The sequence below is a fragment of the Salmo trutta genome, chromosome 34, assembly GCF_901001165.1.
Source record: "Salmo trutta chromosome 34, fSalTru1.1, whole genome shotgun sequence".
Taxonomy (NCBI): Eukaryota; Metazoa; Chordata; class Actinopteri; order Salmoniformes; family Salmonidae; genus Salmo; species Salmo trutta.
This window is the reverse complement of record NC_042990.1, coordinates 21,539,417-21,559,388: the sequence shown is the minus strand read 5'-3', so window position 1 is coordinate 21,559,388 and position 19,972 is coordinate 21,539,417. Positions and strand designations below refer to the sequence as shown.

At 42.8% G+C, this 19,972-nt stretch overlaps 1 protein-coding gene across 3 annotated transcripts; it reads right to left on the bottom strand.

Annotated features, from left to right (window-relative positions):
• Nucleotides 1–6: 6 nt before the first annotated feature.
• LOC115173794 (asparagine synthetase [glutamine-hydrolyzing]) lies at nt 7–15,216 on the bottom strand. 3 transcript variants are annotated; one of them, XM_029732202.1, is made up of 12 exons: nt 15,116–15,216; nt 13,513–13,768; nt 6,053–6,293; nt 4,107–4,292; nt 3,635–3,736; nt 3,287–3,414; nt 2,297–2,423; nt 1,899–2,005; nt 1,562–1,662; nt 1,314–1,395; nt 891–1,046; nt 7–713 (listed from the first exon to the last, which is right to left on the bottom strand). In XM_029732202.1, the coding sequence occupies exons 2-12, from the start codon at nt 13,759–13,761 to the stop codon at nt 504–506; spliced, it is 1,689 nt and encodes a 562-aa protein (XP_029588062.1). In that variant the 5' UTR covers nt 13,762–13,768; nt 15,116–15,216; the 3' UTR covers nt 7–503. The 3 variants fall into 3 exon arrangements, with proteins under 3 accessions (XP_029588062.1, XP_029588061.1, XP_029588063.1); XM_029732201.1 differs by lacking the exon at nt 15,116–15,216 and adding an exon at nt 14,416–14,522; XM_029732203.1 differs by lacking the exon at nt 15,116–15,216 and adding an exon at nt 13,935–14,060.
• Nucleotides 15,217–19,972: the final 4,756 nt, after the last annotated feature.

Sequence of the window (19,972 nt, the reverse complement as noted above, 5' to 3'; positions counted from 1 at the left end):
AGGGAGTTAATTGATAAACATGTCTTCAGTTTAATGGTATCCAAAGACACAACAACTTTATATTCAAGTAGACAGCTTATCCAATAGCATTTTGCAAGCAGCACGGTCGGTAGGAGAAGCTTCATTTCCAAAGTTCCAAGTGATCAACTCCATTCGTTTGAGACAGGGGTGTCACCAAAGCAGTGTTGTATCCATTAGGTATGTAGTAGCTAAAGATGCATTATGATGCATTATAAGCTCAAAACATTTTTCAACAAAATGTACAATTTGTTACCCTAAAATCCCACAATCGTCACAACTCTAGCATGGGACAAATTCTAGATAGGTATGTTGTGAAGGGGAGGTGTAGTAATGGTGACAGAGGTGACTGGCAGGTGACACGGTCTACGTTCCAATATCCATACTAGCAATACCACTTATAATGCATGCATGCTCAATAGACAGCTTCATTCTAAGTGCTACACTAGTGAGGGTATTGGAAGAGAGCCACTGTTGTTGCTGTATCACTGGTCTTTGTCAGACTTGTAGATGGAGAGGGTTCTGGCTGAGGGGTCTGTAGCATTGATCCAGCGGGGCATCCAGTAGTGGCTGAGCCACTCGGCCTGGCCCGGGAAATGCTTCTCAAACACCTGGCGGTAGAAGTACGCCTCTTTGGTTCTGGGAGGGAGGAACGGGAACGTCTTAGGAGCTTTCTCCATATCGTAGTCGTTCACCTTGGAGGAGAGAAAGACGGAGTCAGAATGTGTGTGTGTGCATATGTAATGTATGCCAGCGTGCCTGTAAGTCGCTCTGGATAAGAGCGTCTGCTAAATGACTAAAATGTGTACGTGCGTGCCTGATGGATGTATGTATGGATGTATGCATGCATGCATGTATGTATGTATGCGTACCTCTGACTCCATTTGGTCCTGCAGGCTTTTGTACCAGGACTTCTTGACAGAAGTCATTCCGTCGCTGAAGGCCTCTTTACGTCGCCATAGGATCTCATCTGGGATCAGGTTCAGACCTTTAAATGAGTCTCTGAGGAGGTGCTTCTCCACTCCATCCTGGTTACACCCACACACACACACACACACCCATCAGTGAAACTGAACTGTGTTTGGAATTATAGCACCGGAATCCTTTACATGTTTGGAAACTGATATTTGCTTCAAGGACTCTGATTTGGATACACAACACTGACAACAATCCCTCAAGAGACACTTTTGCAATAATACATTACTTTCATACTCCATTATCTCATCAGAGCCACATCTACAGGATAGGGATACAGGGATAGTGAGGATATGGTGGTTGGGGCTGAGGAGACTGACCTTAGGTTGCCTCATCTCCTCAGGCAGGGAGAGGTAGTACGCTGTGAACCTGTGGTCCAGGAAAGGCACTCTCAGCTCCAGACTGTAGAGGAGAGGAAGTCAGTTAGGTGCCATCTTTAAAACGTACATCTTCTGTAATTATCTATAGCTTCTCAAAAGAAAGAAGGAAGAGAGCAGATAGTGGTCTGATGAGTTTGAGGAAAGGATGTTAAAAGGAATGAATGTATTGAAAAAGAAGATGGCCGTGCCCGTGTGCAGCGGTTGTGCGGTCGGCTCTCAGGACGTCAAAGAGGTAGAGCTCCTTCATCAGACGAACACTCTCCTCTGCGGCTGCCTTGGGCGTGGGGGCCTGGAACAGGAAGCAACAACTCAGTTCATATTCCCAGACATAACAACTGGATCCAGGGTTGGGTTCAATTCCATTTTCAATTAAGTCTAACCACAAATTTCCTGTTGATTTCTATTACCATATTTTTTTTTTTCATGCACTTCCTGAATTGACTACTGCATTCACCACAACCCTGACTGGTACATGGAAATTGGTGAGTGAGAGAGAATGACATCTCTGATGTGGAACAAACTTACCTTGTGGAAGTAGATGTACCCTTGTGTCAGCTCATCAGAGCCCTCCCCAGAGAAGATCACCACGCTGTCAGTCTTCTCACATATGTACTTTGACACTAAGTACATGCCTGCAGAATGAGAAAGGATTATTAGAAACAGAATTGAGTTGAAGTAGGCCACACTCACTAATCTCCCAGGATTCAAACCAGCCAATCAGAAGAAAAAGGAATGCAGCCTGACCAGACTCCCTTTGTCCAGGTCAGTGGGCACATTGAGAACGTACAACAAAACCGTCTAGTGTCTAGGTATTTCACAAATGCATCACCCTCATAGCTTATTCATTTAGCTTAAGTGGGATACCACTTCTGCTTGGTGTTTGGAAATCTAGGCTGAAGTACGACGGGATAGTGTACTCTCACCGACAGAGGCGCGTATGGTGGTGATGTCATAGGTCTCCAGGTGAAAGATGACCTCCTCCACGGCTTTGAGACCCTCCTCAGGGGTGAAGTTGACCTCGTGGTGCTCACTGCCGATGTACGACGCCACCTGGAACACCACAAGACATTCACCAAGACATTCATTCACGTATTACCTATTTATTGCCTTCAACTCAAGATCATTGTCTTTTCCAATTACAACCTGACCAAGAGGGAGCAGTGAATTCACAGGTGGCTTCACAAAGGAGTATTTATCATTATATTATTCTATTCTGTTATTTTAAACGCTCATGTGTAATGGCTTGTGAGCTGTAATGTACTGGGTAAAAGATGCTACAAAAATAAAGTTGGATTATTACTGATTATGAAGTTATACTGTTATGAAACCAATTGACTAGCCTGCTAATATTGTTGCACTAGCTAAGTCTAGGAGTCCTAGACTTAGGCCTAGTTAACTGGTCTGTAACCTGATTTAAGGTGTGCATCTATGTGAGAAATCAGCGTATGAGGACCGTGTGGTATGTACATGTGCCCAGGAGATAGCAAACTTACCAGGATCCAGGGCCAGCTCCGTCCTGACTCTTATGGGTTGGCTAGCCTAAGAGGATTATTGTTTGTTGTTGAAAAGGGTGACCAACATAGATACTTACAAAAATAAACTTCCAAAGCCGCTCCAAAACTAAAGATATCAAACAAAAAAACCAAGACCGGCAGGCTCTACGGCCACCTCTGAAGGATCCCCACCTGCACCTGACTGCACTTTATCAAGGCTTGACAGAGCACCTTTTTGGTCACCCTTTTGTTGCTGCTGCCCCCTGGGGGATGGAGTGTGGAAGTGTCAAAACATTCTCCTAAGACCTAACCAACCTGTTCCATAACAATAATCATCATCATTATTATAATGAAGGCTCTCTACGGAGCCTGGAGGGAGGCTGGAGGGAGGCTGGAGGGAGGCTGGAGGGAGGCTCTCACCTTGCGAGCAGCCAGGATGTCTGGGCTGTCTTCAGCCCCGATAGCGAAGGTCTGGATGGGGTACTTCAACTTCTCTTCTTTGGCCAGTTTGACCAGCATAGCTGCCACCAGACTGGAGTCCAGACCACCTGGTAGAAAGATATAGTAACAGTCATAAACATGATTTACTAGCTTATCAAACGTGTAATTTGACCTATGGTGTAATGATAAAAAGCAAGTATTCTAATTTATTTGCACAGACAAGCATGTGAAAAAAGAAAACAGATCTCAAGCATTACTTATGCAAGATTTCATGTGTGACACTACACAAAGAAGAAAAAAATACTCTGCAATAGCCATTATTTGTACCTGAGAGAAGACAGCCAATCCTCCTGTGGGCCATGAGGCGTTTCCGGACAGCGTTCTCAAACAAAGACCGGATGTTGCTCTTCACTGTCTCTGGGACAAAACCTAGAGAGGACAGCAAGAGATCTTACTGTCATCACACAGGGACCAGTCAACTGAATGGTTAAAGGCCAGCAAATCAACATACTACACATCCATCTCCTATTATCAGTGACTACAATGATTTCAGTTGGACAACAGGCTTCATTCATGGCAATGCCCTCAATACCAAAAACTTGCATCCTAAAACAATAATCAATAAGCCATTCCTCCCTTCATCTTAGGTGTCAAACAACATTTATCACCTTTCACTGATAGCTAGCTACAGGTAGTGGTACTGTTACAATCAGTAACCTTGACCCACATTATGGCCGCTGTCAATCAAGATGCTGACGTTATGGAAATACTATGGATGTGTGTGTGTGTGCGTGCGTACCGGAGGGTAGCATTTCTACCGTGTCATAGACAGCGTGGCTGGGCTCCTGGGTGCAGTAGTGGAAGCGGGCCATCTGAATAGACTCTACCTTCCCAGTGGGCTTCAGGTCAAACACCTCAAAGTGCCCCGGAAGGAACGGAGTGATCTTAGGAGGAGAAGACATGGAGTGGGTGATATCAGTCAGACCTGGGAACAAACACACAAAATGTGTTTAACAACTAACATGGTAACACTATACATAACGTTGTTGTTATCCATGTGTAGTAACACTATCATTATACACGACTATCATCTTATTAACCTGTTTGGGATAGGGGGCAGAATTTTCACGGCCGGATAAAAAACGTACCCGATTTAAACTGGTTACTACTCTTGCCCAGAAAAGAGAATATGCATATTATTAGTAGATTTGGATAGAAAACACTCTAAAGTTTCTAAAACTGTTTGAATGGTGTCTGAGTATAACAGAACTCATATGGCAGGCAAAACCCTGAGAAGATTCCAAGCAGGAAGTGCCCTGTCTGACAATTTGTAGTCCTTCTGTTGCATCTCTATCGAAATTACAGCATCTGTGCTGTTACGTGACACTTTCTAAGGCTTCCATTGGCTCTCTAAAGCATTCAGAAAGTGGAATGACGTGTCTCCTGTCTCTGGGCAAAGTACAGCAGCAGAGTTTGTAAGTGGCCTGCCTGGGGACAGTGAGACTGAGATGAGCGTTCACGAGACTTCTCAATTTTTTTTCTTTCACTCTTTGAATGAACACAACATTGTCCGGTTGGAATATTATCGCTATTTTACGAGAAAAATAGCATAAAAATTGATTTTAAACAGCGTTTGACATGCTTCTAAGTACGGTAATGGAATATTTTGATTTTTTTTGTCACGAAATGCGCTCGCGTGTTAGCCTTCGGATAGTGACCTGAACGCACAAACAAAATGGAGGTATTTGGATATAACTAGGGATTATTTGGAACCAAAACAACATTTGTTGTTGAAGTAGAAGTTCTGGGAGTGCATTCTGACGAACAGCAGCAAAGGTAATCCAATTTTTCTAATAGTAATTGTGAGTTTAGGTTGCCCCAAACTTGGTGGGTGTCAAATTAGCTAGCCTGTGATGGCCGAGCTATGTACTCAGAATATTGCAAAATGTGCTTTCGCCGAAAAGCTATTTTAAAATCTGACATAGCATTTGCATAAAGGAGTTCTGTATCTATAACTCTTAAAATAATTGTTATGTATTTTGTCAACGTTTATCATGAGTAATTTAGTAAATTCACCGGACGTTTTCGGTGGGTATCCTAGTTCTGAACATCACATGCTAATGTAAAAAGCTGGTTTTTGATATAAATATGAACTTGATTGAACAAAACATGCATGTATTGTATAACATAATGTCCTAGGAGTGTCATCTGATGAAGATCAAAGGTTAGTGCTTCATTTAGCTGTGGTTTTGGTTTTTGTGACATATATGCTTGCTTTGAAAATGGCTGTGTGATTATTTTTGGCTGGGTACTCTCCTGACATAATCTAATGTTTTGCTTTCGCTGTAAAGCCTTTTTGAAATCGGACAACGTGGTTGGATTAACGAGAGTCTCATCTTTGAAATGGTGTAAAATAGTCATAGGTTTGAGAAATTGAAGTTATAGCATTTTTTAGGTATTTGTATTTCGCGCCACGCGATGCCACTGGCTGTTGAATAGAGTGGGACGCTAACGTCCCACCTAGCCCATAGAAGTTAACAAGCTGTTACATGGTACTTTACTAATTGAATTTCAGTTGCATAGCAATAGAGTTGAGCGGTTTTTGTAATTACACAATATATATATTTTTTACTCAAACATTAAAGTTCATTCTATTCTGAATAGGCATTGTTCTTTAATCCACTTGTGTAGCAACTAAAACCACTCAACCCCAAATGAGATGTCAAGTAAGTAGTCCCCCCTCACCTTTAGCCTCAGAGCTCACAGCCAGGAAGCCGTTGTCGGTCAGTAGTTTGAACATGGGCCGCACGCCATACGTATCCCTCCCCAGGAACACTTTCCTATTGGCTGTGTCCAGGAGGATGAAGGCAAACACTCCATCCAATAGGGCCGCCATCTTCTGAATGCCGAAGCGCTCGTACAGGTGAAGCAGGATCTCACCGTCTACTTTGGTCTGGTAGTCAGTAAACACAAACTGCTTCTTCAGCTAAAGAAGGAAGAAGAAAAGTTTTGGGATTATTATGAGGTAAGACGGTGGTCATACATGCTCATGACATACACTCCCCTACATATTTATTTGTACAGTGAAGCAACATTTTTTGCCTCAATACTCCAGCATTTTGGATTTGAGATCAAATGTTTTCTATGAGGCGACAAAACATCACCTTTTATTTGAGAGTATTTTCATACATATCTGTTTTACCGTTTAGAAGTTAATGTGCTTTATGTATGTAATCTCCCCATTTGAAGGTGTCATATTTTTTCGACAAATTCACTTATAGTTTATTAAAATTGTCAAAAGTATAGTATTTGGTTCCATATTCCTAGCACGCAATGACTACATCAAGCTTGTGACTACAAACTTGGATGCATTTGCAGTTTGTGCCCAATAGAAATTAATAGTAAATAATGTAGTGTCATTTTGGAATCACTTCTATTGCAATTAACAATGGAATTGTTTCGGAACACTTCTACATTAATGTGGATGCTACCATGATTACAGATAATCATGAAAGAAGTCTTGAATAATGATGAGTGGCAAAGATCATGCCACCAGAACATCCCATCCTCTCACTATTACAAATAACAGAGGAGGTTATTTTCAGTTGGGGGGTATGCTATTTATGCTTCTGTTACTTTCTCATTTGTCATTTAGTTCTCTCAAATGTTTTTTTTAATTTGGCATTTTGAATGATTATACAGATAACACAGACAGCACAGGTAGAGGGCAAAACACACAGATCCCCTACCAAATCAAACCCACTCCCAACCCCCCCATGCTCTAACAGAACACACACAGATCCCCTACCAAATCAAACCCTCCCCAACCCCCCCATGCTCTAACAGAACACACACAGATCCCCTACCAAATCAAACCCACTCCCAACCCCCCCATGCTCTAACAGAACACACACAGATCCCCTACCAAATCAAACCCTCCCCAACCCCCCCATGCTCTAACAGAACACACACAGATCCCCTACCAAATCAAACCCACTCCAACCCCCCCATGCTCTAACAGAACACACACAGATCCCCTACCAAATCAAACCCTCCCCAACCCCCCATGCTCTAACAGAACACACACAGATCCCCTACCAAATCAAACCCACTCCAACCCCCCCATGCTCTAACAGAACACACACAGATCCCCTACCAAATTAAACCCATCCCTACCCCCCATGCTCTAACAGAACACACACAGATCCCCTACCAAATTAAACCCATCCCAACCCCCCCATGCTGTAACAGAACACACACAGATCCCCTACCAAATTAAACCCATCACTACCCCCCATGCTCTAACAGAACACACACAGATCCCCTACCAAATTAAACCCTCCCCAACCCCCCATGCTCTAACAGAGCCCCATCCCCATATCAGACTTAAAGCAGGCATGATATAGAATTTCAGTAATATAATCAAATAACAAAAAGAAACAAAGATATAATCAAACAAATAGTTTTAAAAAAGGTGATAAATTGTAATTTGGGTTGGTTTATGGAGTTGTGAAATTAGCTGGGTCCATGTCTCCTACAAAGGATAGGAAGGGTTGACAGGTATTAAAAAAATGTAACTTCATTATCTAAACGGTAAAACAGATACGAAAATAGCCTGAAATAAAAGGTGACATTCTGTACTGTCGCCACATATAAAACACTTGATCTCAAATCCAAAGAGCTGGAGTATAGAGCCAAATTAAAAGTTTTAGCTTCACTGTCCAAATAAATACATAGGGGAGTATACATGCTCATGACATACATGCTTATAATCACAATGGATTGTAGGAAGTGTATGCACAATCAAATCCAACAAATGCAGGGTACATAAGATGTGCAATATAATAAGTTGGTGCATTGATTTAAAGACAGTAGGAAGAACATATTGATAATGGTCTTCTCTATCTTCGCTCCTGATTCTCAAACTCACATGAACTTTGGCCACATACAGTACCAGTCAAAAGTTAAGACACACCTACTCATTCAAGGGTTTCTTTCAATATACTATTTTCTACATTGTAGAATAATAGTGAAGATATCAAAACTATGAAATAACACATATGGAATCATGTAGTAACCAAAAAGTGTTAGACAAATCAAAATATATTTTAGATTTGAGAATCTTCAAATTAGCCCCCCTTTACCTTGATGACAGCTTTGCACACTCTTGATAGTTACCTAGAATGCATTTCAATTAACAGGTGTGCCTTGTTAAAAGTTAGCTAACTATAGCTACTGAAACAGATGTCATTTTGCTATGTTTTTGGGGAAGAACATGGTTTGCATCCATGAGCTAGATAGCTTTTTTTTATGACCAGCACTGTAGGTGCACGAGACAACTTTACCAGCATCATAGCATACGTGTCGATGAATCGTTGTGACATATGAAATACAAGGGAGTGTAATAACTACGTAAAAAATTATGAATGCATTAAATTGTGACATGCAGTCATATTAAGGTCTTGATTGGTCAACAAGCTTATTTGACATGTCAAATAGTGTTATTTGACACGCAAAGACCCAAACGGCGTGCCATAGTATGATGAATCCTGGTTTAGAATAAAACGACTTAACAAATGAATGAAACAGCACAGCAAGTAAGTGAAAGAAATAGGTTTTGATTATGTTTTACTTGTAATGGGGACATGCGTAAATACCAGCAAAATAACTTTTTGGTCAGTGTGGTGTGTGTGTGTGTAACCTTTATTTAACTAGGCAAGTCAGTTGAACAACTTCTTCAGGAATGGTGGGTCCCCTGCGGGACGGTTGAGCTAACGTAGACTAATGTGATTAGCATGAGGTTGTGAGTAACAAGAACATATCCCAGAACAGACACGTCTATTATTGGCAGAAAGCTTAAATTCTTGTTAATCTAACTCCACTGTCCAATTTACAGTAGCTATTACAGTGAAAGAATACCATGCTATTGTTTGAGGAGAGTGCACAGTTTTGAACAAGAAAAGTTATTCATAAATAAATTAGGCACATTTGGGCAGTAAAACTTTGAACAGAAATGCAAAGGTTCATAGGATCAGACTAAAACTTTGCACATACACTGCTGCCATCTAGTGGCCAATATCTAAATTGTACCTGGGCTGGAAAAATACAGTCATGGCCAAAAGACTTGAGAATGACAAATATTAATTTCCACAAAGTTTGTTGCCTCAGTGTGTTTAGATATTTTTTTCAGATGTTACTATGGAATACTGAAGTATAAGTATAAGCACTTCATAAGTGTCAATGGCTTTTATTGACAATTACATGAAATTGATGCAAAGAGTCAATATTTGCAGTGTTGACCCTTCTTTTTCAAGACCTCTGCAATACGCCCTGGCATGCTGTCAATTAACTTCTGGGCCACATCCTGACTGATGGCAGCCCATTCTTGCATAATCAATGTTTGGAGTTTGTCAGAATTTGTGGGTTTTTGTTTGTCCACCCGCCTCTTGAGGATTGACCACAAGTTCTCAATGGGATTAAGGTCTGGGGAGTTTCCTGGCCATCAACCCAAAATATCAATGTTTTGTTCCCCGAGACACTTTGTTATCACTTTTGCCTTATGGCAAGGTGCGCCATCATGCTGGAAAAGGCATTGTTCGTCACCAAACTGTTCCTGGATGGTTGGGAGAAGTTGCTCTCGGAGGATGTGTTGGTACCATTCTTTATTCATGGCTGTGTTCTTAGGCAAAATTGTGAGTGAGCCCACTCCCTTGCCTGAGAAGCAACCCCACACACGAATGGTCTAAGGATGCTTTACTGTTGGCATGACACAGGACTGATGGTAGCGCTCACCTTGTCTTCTCCGGACAAGCTTTTTTCCGGATGCCCCAAACAATCGGAAAGGGGATTCATCAGAGAAAATGACTTTACCCCAGTCCTCAGCAGTCCAATCCCTTGGTTTCTCAAATGATTGCCTCGCCTGGTTCACCAACTACTCCTCCGATAGAGTTCAGTATGTAAAATCGGAGGGCCTGTTGTCCGGACCTCTGGCAGACTACGGGGGTGCCACAGGGTTCAATTCTCGGGCCGACTCTCTTCTCTTTATACATCAATGATGTCGCTCTCGCTGCTGGTGATTCTTTGATCCACCTCTAAGCAGACGACACCATTCTGTATACCTCTGACCCTTCTTTGGACACCGTGTTAACTAACCTCCAGATGAGCTTCAATGCCATACAACTCTCCTTCCATGGCCTCAAACTGCTCTTAAATGCAAGTAAAACTAAATGCATGCTCTTCAACCGATCGCTGCCTGCACCTGCCTGCCCGTCCAGTATCACTACTCTGGACGGTTCTGACTTAGAATATGTGGACGACTACAAATACCTAGGTGTCTGGTTAGACTGTAAACTCTTTCAGACTCACATTAAACATCTCCAATCCAAAATTAAATCTAGAATTGGCTTCCTATTTCGCAACAAAGCATCCTTCACTCATGCTGCCAAACATACCCTCGTAAAACTGACCATCCTACCGATCCTCGACGATGTCATTTACAAAATAGCCTCCAACACTCTACTCAACAAATTGGATGCAGTGCCATCTGTTTTGTCACCAAAGCCCCATATACTACCCACCACTGCAACCTGTATGCTCTCGTTGGCTGGCCCTCACTTCATACTCATCGCCAAACCAACTGGCTCCAGGTCATCTACAAGTCTCTGCTAGGTAAAGCCCCGCCTTATCTCAGCTCACTGGTCACCATAGCAGCACCCACCCGTAGCACGTGATCCAGCAGGTATATCTCACTGGTCACCCCCAAAGATTCTTCCTTTGGCCGCCTCTCCTTCCAGTTCTCTGCTGCCAATGACGAACGAACTACAAAAATCTCTAAAGCTGGAGACTCTTACCTCCCTCACTAGCTTTAAGCACAAGCTGTCAGAGCAGCTCACAGATCACTGCACCTGTACACAGCTCCTCTGTAAATAGCCCATCCAATCTACCTCATCCCCATACTGTATTTATTTATTTATTTATTTATATTGCTCCTTTGCACCCCAGTATCTCTACTTGCACATTCATCTTCTGCACATCCTACCATTCCAGTGTTAAATTGCTATATTGTAATTACTTCGCCACCATGGCCGATTTATTGCCTTACCTCTCTTATCCTACCTCATTTGTACATGCTGTATATAGATTTTTCTACTGTATTATTGATTGTGTGTTTGTTTATTCCATGTGTAACTCTGTTGTTGTATGTGTCGAACTGCTTTGCTTTATCTTGGCCAGGTCGCAGTTGCAAATGAGAACTTGTTCTCAACTAGCCTACCTGGTTAAATAAAGGTGAAATAAAAAAAGTACCTTTTGCAGAATATCAGTCTGTCCCTGATGTTTTTCCTGGAGAGAAGTGGCTTCTTTGCTGCCCTTCTTGACACCAGGCCATCCTCCAAAAGTCTTCGCCACACTGTGCATGCAAATGCACTCACACCTGCCTGCTGCCATTCCTGAGCAAGCTCTGTACTGGTGGTACCCCGATCCCGCAGCTGAGTCAACTTTAGGAGACGGTCCTGGCGCTTGCTGGACTTTCTTGGGAGCCCTGAAGCCTTCTTCACAACAATTGAACCGCTCTCCTTGAAGCTCTTGATGATCCGATAAATGGTTGATTTAGGTGCAATCTTACTGGCAGCAATATCCTTGCCTGTGAAGCCCTTTTTGTGCAAAGCAATGATGACGGCACGTGTTTCCTTGCAGGTAACAATGGTTGACAGAGGAAGAACAATGATTCCAAGCACCACCCTCCTTTTGAAACTTCCAGTCTGTTATTCGAACTCAATCAGCTTGACAGTGATCTCCAGGCTTGTCCTCGTCAACACTCACACCTGTGTTAATGAGAGAATCACTGGCATGATGTCAGCTGGTCCTTTATGTGGCAGGGCTGAAATGCAGTGGAAATGTTTTTTTGGTATTCTGTTCATTTGCATGGCAAAGACAGACTTTGCAATTAATTGCAATTCATCTGATCACTCTTCATAACATTCTGGAGTATATGCAAATTGCCATCATACAAACTGAGGCAGCAGACTGAAAATCCATATTTGTTTCATTCAAAACTTTTGGCCACGACTGTACATTATGGCCTTTCTCTTGCATTTCAAAGATGGTACAAAAAAAAGGTTGTTTTTTTATTTGTATTATCTTTACCCAATCTAATGTGTTATATTCTCCTACATTCCTTTCATATTTCCACAAACATCAAAGTGTTTCCTTTCAAATGGTACCAAGAAAATGCATATCCTTTCTTCATGTCATTTTATGTGAAAATTGAAAAAAAGGGGCCAATTTTTAAGAACAAATTCTTATTTACAATGACCGCCTACCCCGGCCAAACCTGGACGACGACGGGCCAATTGTGCACCGCCCTATGGGCCTCCCAATCACGGCCGGATGTGATACAGCCTGGATTTGAACCAAGGACTGTAGTGACGCCTCTTGCACAGATGCAGTGACAGAGATGCAGTGGCTTAGACCGCTGTGTCCATGTGTGTGTGTGTGTGTTAACTATTTAACTGTACTAGAATGCTTAAAAGGCCCCTAAAAATGTTTATATTGGTTATCGGTATCTTTTTTTTGGCAAGAAAATATCAGATATCATATAGGCCAAAAACATCATATCATATTTTGATTATTCTACAATGTAGAAAATAGTAAAAATAAAGAAAAACCCTTGAGTAGGTATGTCCAAACTTTTGACTGGTACTGTCAAAGTCTCTTTGGCAAAAAGATTGTGCCTTTTTAAGAAAAGAGGACTTGCCTGGCCTAAAGCCATCACTCCACTAACGTTAGTATGTCCCTACTTCGTGGCTAGCAAGTAGAAACTGAATATGTTCCACACCAAAACTTGTCCAGTTCCCAGAGGCCTAGTCCCATTTCCATACCTACAGTTGCCTGGGGTCCAGAAGCTTGGATTCCAGGCTATACCTTGTGTCTATGGGACATAACTACTGTGTGGTTTGTAGATCTCCTATCCTAGTTTCACGTCACAAATCCCAGGCTATGGTAGGAGATCTACAAACCACACAGTAGTTATGGCCCATAGACACATAAGGTATAGCCTGGAATCCACATAGTTTCACGTCACAATTCCCAGGCTATGTGGATTCCAGGCTATACCGTATGTGTCTATGGGCCATAACTACTGTGGGGTTTGTAGACCTATTGAGCCTGGGATTTGTGAAACAATGTGGATTCCAGGCGAGACATACCGTCTGGTAGTTGTAGATCTCCCCGTTGTAGACGAGCCACAGGTAGGGGAACTTCTTGATGCGTATGGGTTGCATGCCATACAGCTGGTCTACGATAGCCAGGCGATGGAAGCCGAAGCAACAGTTTGTGAAGCCGTTGACATTCTCAAAACGAAAAGCATCTGGGCCCCGGTGGGCGATCTTCATAGCGTTGGTGCACTGAACCGACAGGCACTCATCACTGCCAAACAAGGCCCAAATACCACACATCCTGGCGCTGGAGAGATGAGAGAGAGGGGAGGGGGAGGGAAAGGAGAAAGAGACAGGGGCTAATAAATACATGCAACAAGAGACTAATGCCCCTTCAGCAACTGCTCTTTACAACTTAGAAGGAAGAAAAACCTTAATAAGGGTTATATAACGGACTATTGGACATATTGTACCTTTTCAAATCAGATAGCCACTCTTATAGTTTCCTATATCCCGAGTGGCGCAGCGGTCTACGGCACTGCATCTCGGTGCTAGAGGCGTCACTACGGACGATGGTTCGAGTCCATGCAGATTCCAGCTCCCTGCCTGTTTCTTTACAGTATCATTGACGTCATGTTACGTAATAAGTATTATTTATCGATTCGTGACACACAAAAAAACAGAGTTGGATCCAGATCATTACCCATACAATTTTTTTTTTTTTAAACCGTTTAGGCAAGTTACACACCGGAAACTGTTTCATAATGTGAGTCCCCATCACATTTAATAAAACAAATACTGTGTAGCTCTGCTCTACACGCCGTAATGTAAAGGTATATTGCATGTGGCTTTGTAATGACGCACAAAATACCCGGCAATAGAAAGAACGAGTAACAGTTATCTCCATATGAGAACGATTAAAAGGCATGGCAGATAGTTTACTGAAAGACATACCTTTATTTCGTGGACACAAAAGGGTGACGCAGTATTATTCTCCTCAGCGGCGGAATGATGCAACGAGAGAACAAACTCGTACACTGACAACGTACTTCCTGAACTGGAAGAGGGGCGTGACTTGCAACATCAGGTTTAAGATGGCATTTTATGCTTAAATTTGAGATTATCAGATTTCACATACATTCTAGTTAGTTTTGCAGCCAGAGGTGACATGTGACTGTAGACATATGTTCATATAGGAACATAGATACATATAGAATGTGAATGGTGTTAGATTTCAACATGGCAAAAGGGGGTCAAACGCAATAAAAAAAGGTGCATCTCATATGGCTGAGTTCACACAGGTAGACCAAATCTGATATTTGTTCCTCTAATTGGTGGAGGGGAAATGAAGCACTTGAACAAGCGTGATTTAAAATGCGCCGTAGTGAACGAGCGAAAACAGACGGGCCGCGAGCTTCTACGGCGCGTCAGACAGACCGCTCACGCACGTGCGTCGTCCATCGCGCGCAGGTTGATTTTGTCCATCCACAACAGACGCGAACTGGACACGCAGGTAGAAACATCAAAACGAACTCTGAACCAACTACGTTAATTTGGAAACAGGTCGAAAAGCATTAAACATTATAGAAATTTAGCTAGCTTGTTGATTCTAGTTAATTTGTCCTGGGATATAAACATTGGGTTGTTGTTTTACCTGAAATACAAGTTCCTCTAGTACTCCGACAATGCTCCACAGATAAAGGGCAAACCGAGTTTGTTTCCAGTAATCACCTCCTTCAGGCTTCTTCGGTCTTTGTCTTCTTCGATGATGTTTAACGGCGGTTGGCATCCAATAAATGTTGCATTACCACCACCAACTAGACTGGAGTACAACTCCCTTATACTTTGCTTATTTATCTTTTCTCTAAAAAACAATACATTAAAAAAAAACCTACCATCTAACACTACTCACTAAAAATAAAACCATACTCCGCTATTTAAATCTATTTAGTCCTACTTCAGGCCAACAGCCTGAAAGGATGGGACACCACTTAACACACCCTGATGTCAAGTCTCGTACACCCAAATACCTCTGCAGCTGCCACCACAACCTCTATTTTCTGCGACTTACTTTGCATCCTTGCAGTACAGTTGATAACCATGACAAAAATCCAATCTTACTGAAACATATCACTTGTTGATTTATCCCTCTGTACAAGTACAGATCTACAACTCACACCACTCCTCTCAGGATCCCTCCCCCTCGACCCATCCTCCTCTACTTTCTTCACTGCCTCAGCATATATGACAACTTCTGCACTACTCTAACCCTGGAAACCTCAACCTGTCTCTCGCTCCAGACATTTCTGATCCCCAGACCAATGGGCACCCCTACAATTAACACATACCCCTACTTTCCCCAATGCTACACATTCCTTTGTCTCATGCCCTTCTGCACACTCAGGATCCTTCCTCCTACACACTGCTGCCACATGCCCATAAGCTTGACACCTGTAGCAACGTAATGTAATTGGCACAAAAGCTTGTACAGGATAACTTATATATCCTATCACTTTGTCAGACAAAGACTCAGCATCAAAACGCAAAAGAACAGACAATGACTCTCCCGTTTCCCCACTCACGCCACCCTGTCTGTGTCGCTCCAAACGACATCAAACACCGGGAATCTTCCCCTTCAGTTGGTCAGTGTTCATATTTACCGCTACCCCAGTAATTACTCCTATCAATGGTGCCCTTTTCCTGAGAGCAAAACTATTCACATCTCTTGCTCCCTTGGTGCAAGCCTCGGGCTCTGAGAACTTCACACCTACCACCGCCGATTCTTCCTCATTCACTTCCCTTTCTCCTCCTGTCTTCAACTCACTCTGCTTACACTTTCTACCATTCTTCAGTAATACCCTTGTTAAAACCAAGTATTGAGTTTATTCTTGTTAAAACCAAGTAGAGTTTATTTGTTATAATTAATTGGTATTAGATTTAAAAGGTGATTGAATTGCTCCCGAATTGTAATGTTGTTAATGCATTTCTTTTGAAGAAATATAAGTTGGTTTACTTAAGTTTAAGTTCTGACCAATAAGGTCGCTTGTTAAACTGTGGCCAATGGGAGAGTGGACCAGGGTTAACGAGAGGCCTGGGAAAAAAAGAGAGGGAGAGAGACTTTGAAAAAAGGATGGACAGTACATTATGACCGTTGGTGAAGAAGAATTTTAAAAGAAGACGATAAAAATAGCTGCTGAGTTTTGAAGGGAAATACCGATTTTATTTTATAAGAGAGTTATAATTTTGTTAAGAAAGACTTAGTAAAGACTGAAGCTACCGTCTCATCGTGGAGGTATTTGACAGCCTTGAGGTTAGCCTCGTATCGTGTGACACCGAGAGAGAATTGCTTGGGAAAGATTAACGAGTTCATGTTCCCATGGGATATCAGTTACGGCTAAGGACTACAGTCTGCATTGATAGGTGTGCTTGCTGTGGATCTTGTGAGGAAACCTGCAAGGAACTGCCATACTTCGCTGAGGGAATATCTACGAGTAGTGAGTAACCACAACGGTGGGGTGCTCCTGGACTTTGTGTAATCATTTTTTTGGAGCTCCAACGCGTGCCAACAGGTTAAACAAGCTTGACATAATTTGGACATAGGTTGTGCACGACTCATTGGGGTTTATTATTATTATTTTTTTATGTGGTGCTTTGAAAATGTAATACACATTTTGAACCTTATGCATGTTGCCTTGGTGGAGTCATTTACTGTTTCAATTTAATGCATGGGAAAGTATATCCTTATACAATAACAGAAAGCTATAATCATTTAATCTGAAGTTAATACCATAATTGTCATCAACCTAGATAGTTTACAATAGGGATTCTTATTGGAGATGTCCTTCTCACCAAACATCCCATGCTGTTGAGATATTCTATGTAAGGTAATATCGCGAGAGTGAAATTCGAGCCTGGTGAGAGGGTTACACTTAACCATCTCCTTATTTCCCGCCATTTTTAACCTTATTTCCCGCCATTTTTAACCGACTCAAGCTCACCCTCTTCCTCCTTCGACCGCCTCTGCCTCTTTTTCCCTCCATTCCTCCTCTGTATTCCAAGTATGTCTCCTTATGATAATACTGCACTTCTCCTGACATCTTGTTCTTGTCTTCTCAAGGGACGCCATTTAACCGTCTGTCACAATCTCCGTACAATCAGCACGAACGCCTCGGAATGTAGCGCTCAAAAGTGCATCCCACTTGTAAAGCCATATGGCTACCATCTGACAGGCAGGGCAAGAGGAGCATCCAGCATAGCAGTCTCATTCTTATTATACCTCAGTGAGCCATTGGACTTCATATGGAGGTTGGCAACCAACTTTAAGGTGCATTACAACTACCAACGAGTGTGTGGACCTCAGTTCGTCTTTCAATCACCCACGTGGGTATATGCTCCTAAAAACCAATGAGATGGTACATAGGTGTACCATTGTGCCCACGAAGCTCATCACTAAGCTAAGGACTCTGGGACTAAACACCTCCTGCAACTGGATCCTGGACTTCCTGAAGGGCCGCCCCCAGGTGACAAGAGTAGGCAACAACACATCTGCCACGCTGATCCTTAACACTGGGGCCCCTCAGGGGTGTGTACTTAGTCCCCTCCTGTATTTCCTGTTCACCCACGACTGCATGGCCAAACACGACTCCAACACCATCATTAAGTTTGCTGACAACACAAGTGGTAGGCCTGATTTCCGACACGATGAGGCAGCCTATAGGTAGGTGGTCAGACAACTGGCAGTGTGGTGCCAGGACAACAACCTCTCCCTCAATGTGAGCAAGACAAAGGAGCTGTAATCTATGAACAGCATTCTTACATAGGTATTCCTCTTGTCTCGATGGGATAGGGCAGTGTGCAGGCGATCGTATCGTCTGTGGACCTGTTGAGCCTGTATGCAAACTGAGGTGGGTCTAAGGTGGCAGGTGATATGATCCTTGACTCGTCTCTCAAATCCCTTCATGATGACAGAAGTGAGTGCTACAGGGCGATAACTGAACTAAATGGCTCTCTGCCTTCTTTGGTACAGGAACAATGGTGGCCATTTTGAAGCATGTGGGGGCAGCAGACTGGGATATGGAGCTATTGAACATGTCCTGAAACACACCAGCCAACTGGTCTGCGCATGCTCTGAGGACGCGGCTAGGGATCCCGTCTGGGCCAGCAGCCTTGTGAGGGTTAACATGTTTAAATGTCTTACTCACGTCGGCCACGGAGGAGGGGGACCCGCAGTCCTTGGTAGCGGGCCGCGTCGGTGGCACTGTATTCTCCTCAAAGCAGGCAAAGATGGTGTTTAGTTTGTCTGGAAGCAAGACTGTGTCCGTGACGTTTGCTGGATTTCTTTTTGTAGTCTAATTGCCTGTAGACCATGCCACATACGTCTCGTGTCTGAGACGTTGAATTGCAACTCCACTTTGTCCCTATACCGACATTTCACTTGTTTGATTGCCTTGGAGGGAATAACTACACCGTTTATATTCTGCCATATTCCCCGACATCTTTCCATGGTTGAATGCAGGTGGTTCACGCTTTCAGTTTTGCACGAATGCCGCCATCTATCCACAATTTCTGGTTAGGGTAGGTTATAATAGTCACAGTGGGCACAACATCTCCAACGCACTTCCTTATAAACTCACTCCCCCAGTCAGTGTATAAATCAAATGTTATTTTCTGAGGCTTCCCAGTCCGCGTGATCAAAGCAATCTTGAAGCGTGGATTCCGATTGGTCAGACCAGTGTTGAATGGTTCTAGTCACGGGTACATCCTTGACTAAGTCAGCTCCAAAATGCAGGTGTTGTAGCCTAGCTCAGTGCTTTCTGTGGTGGTGGGGCAGCCAGTGGAAAATACAGAGCGTAGGTGTTGGTGATGTTCTCTAGCTGCGCCATGATTATCTCAGTGTTCTGTCATTCGTGGGGACAGTACATCATGACATCATACTTTCAAAATATTAACTAGCAGTCATGAATCAAGTCGACAAATCTACTGGCAAAACCTTTTATAAATAAAATGTATCGGTTCTCATCTGCCATAAACATTACACAAGTTGGCAATCGCTAATTCAACAATGAGTGGTTTGGAAGGAATCAGTGAGTGGCTAACTGCAAGCATTAAACCAAGCACTAGCCTGCTATTCAGTGGAGTTGCAGTGTGGTCCCAAATCTGGCATTAAGTGTCTCTTTTCCAAATTTAAAAATGATTAACATTCAACATTGGCCATGCGGTCAATGAAGCATGATTTGTGCCGCACTCAAAACAACTTAACTCGGAACTGCGAAAACGTGACTTCAAGACAACAGGGAATTCCTGAAAAAAAAATAGCTCGACTGGGAAATACAATTCTGAGTTGGATGACCGTTCAAAACGTAATTCGGGAACTCGGGCTTCTTTCTAGAGCTACGACCTGAAGATCAATGATGTCATCATGATTCGACCTGGTCTTGAAAGCACCACAAATCCAGAGAATACCGACATAAAATTTGCCCATGAAGGACCACCGTGCCACCTTCCTGTTCAA

What these genes read in the sequence shown, in the direction of transcription:
- LOC115173794 (XM_029732202.1), bottom strand. Translation starts at nt 13,761, where the DNA reads ATGTGTGGTATTTGGGCCTTGTTTGGCAGTGATGAGTGCCTGTCGGTT. An exon ending in TGTGAGCTCTGAGGCTAAAG is followed by an intron (nt 4,293 to 6,052) that starts GTGAGGGGGGAC and finishes GTTTGTTCCCAG; the next exon opens with GTCTGACTGATATCACCCAC. An exon ending in CACCATACGCGCCTCTGTCG is followed by an intron (nt 2,006 to 2,296) that starts GTGAGAGTACAC and finishes CTCATTCTGCAG; the next exon opens with GCATGTACTTAGTGTCAAAG.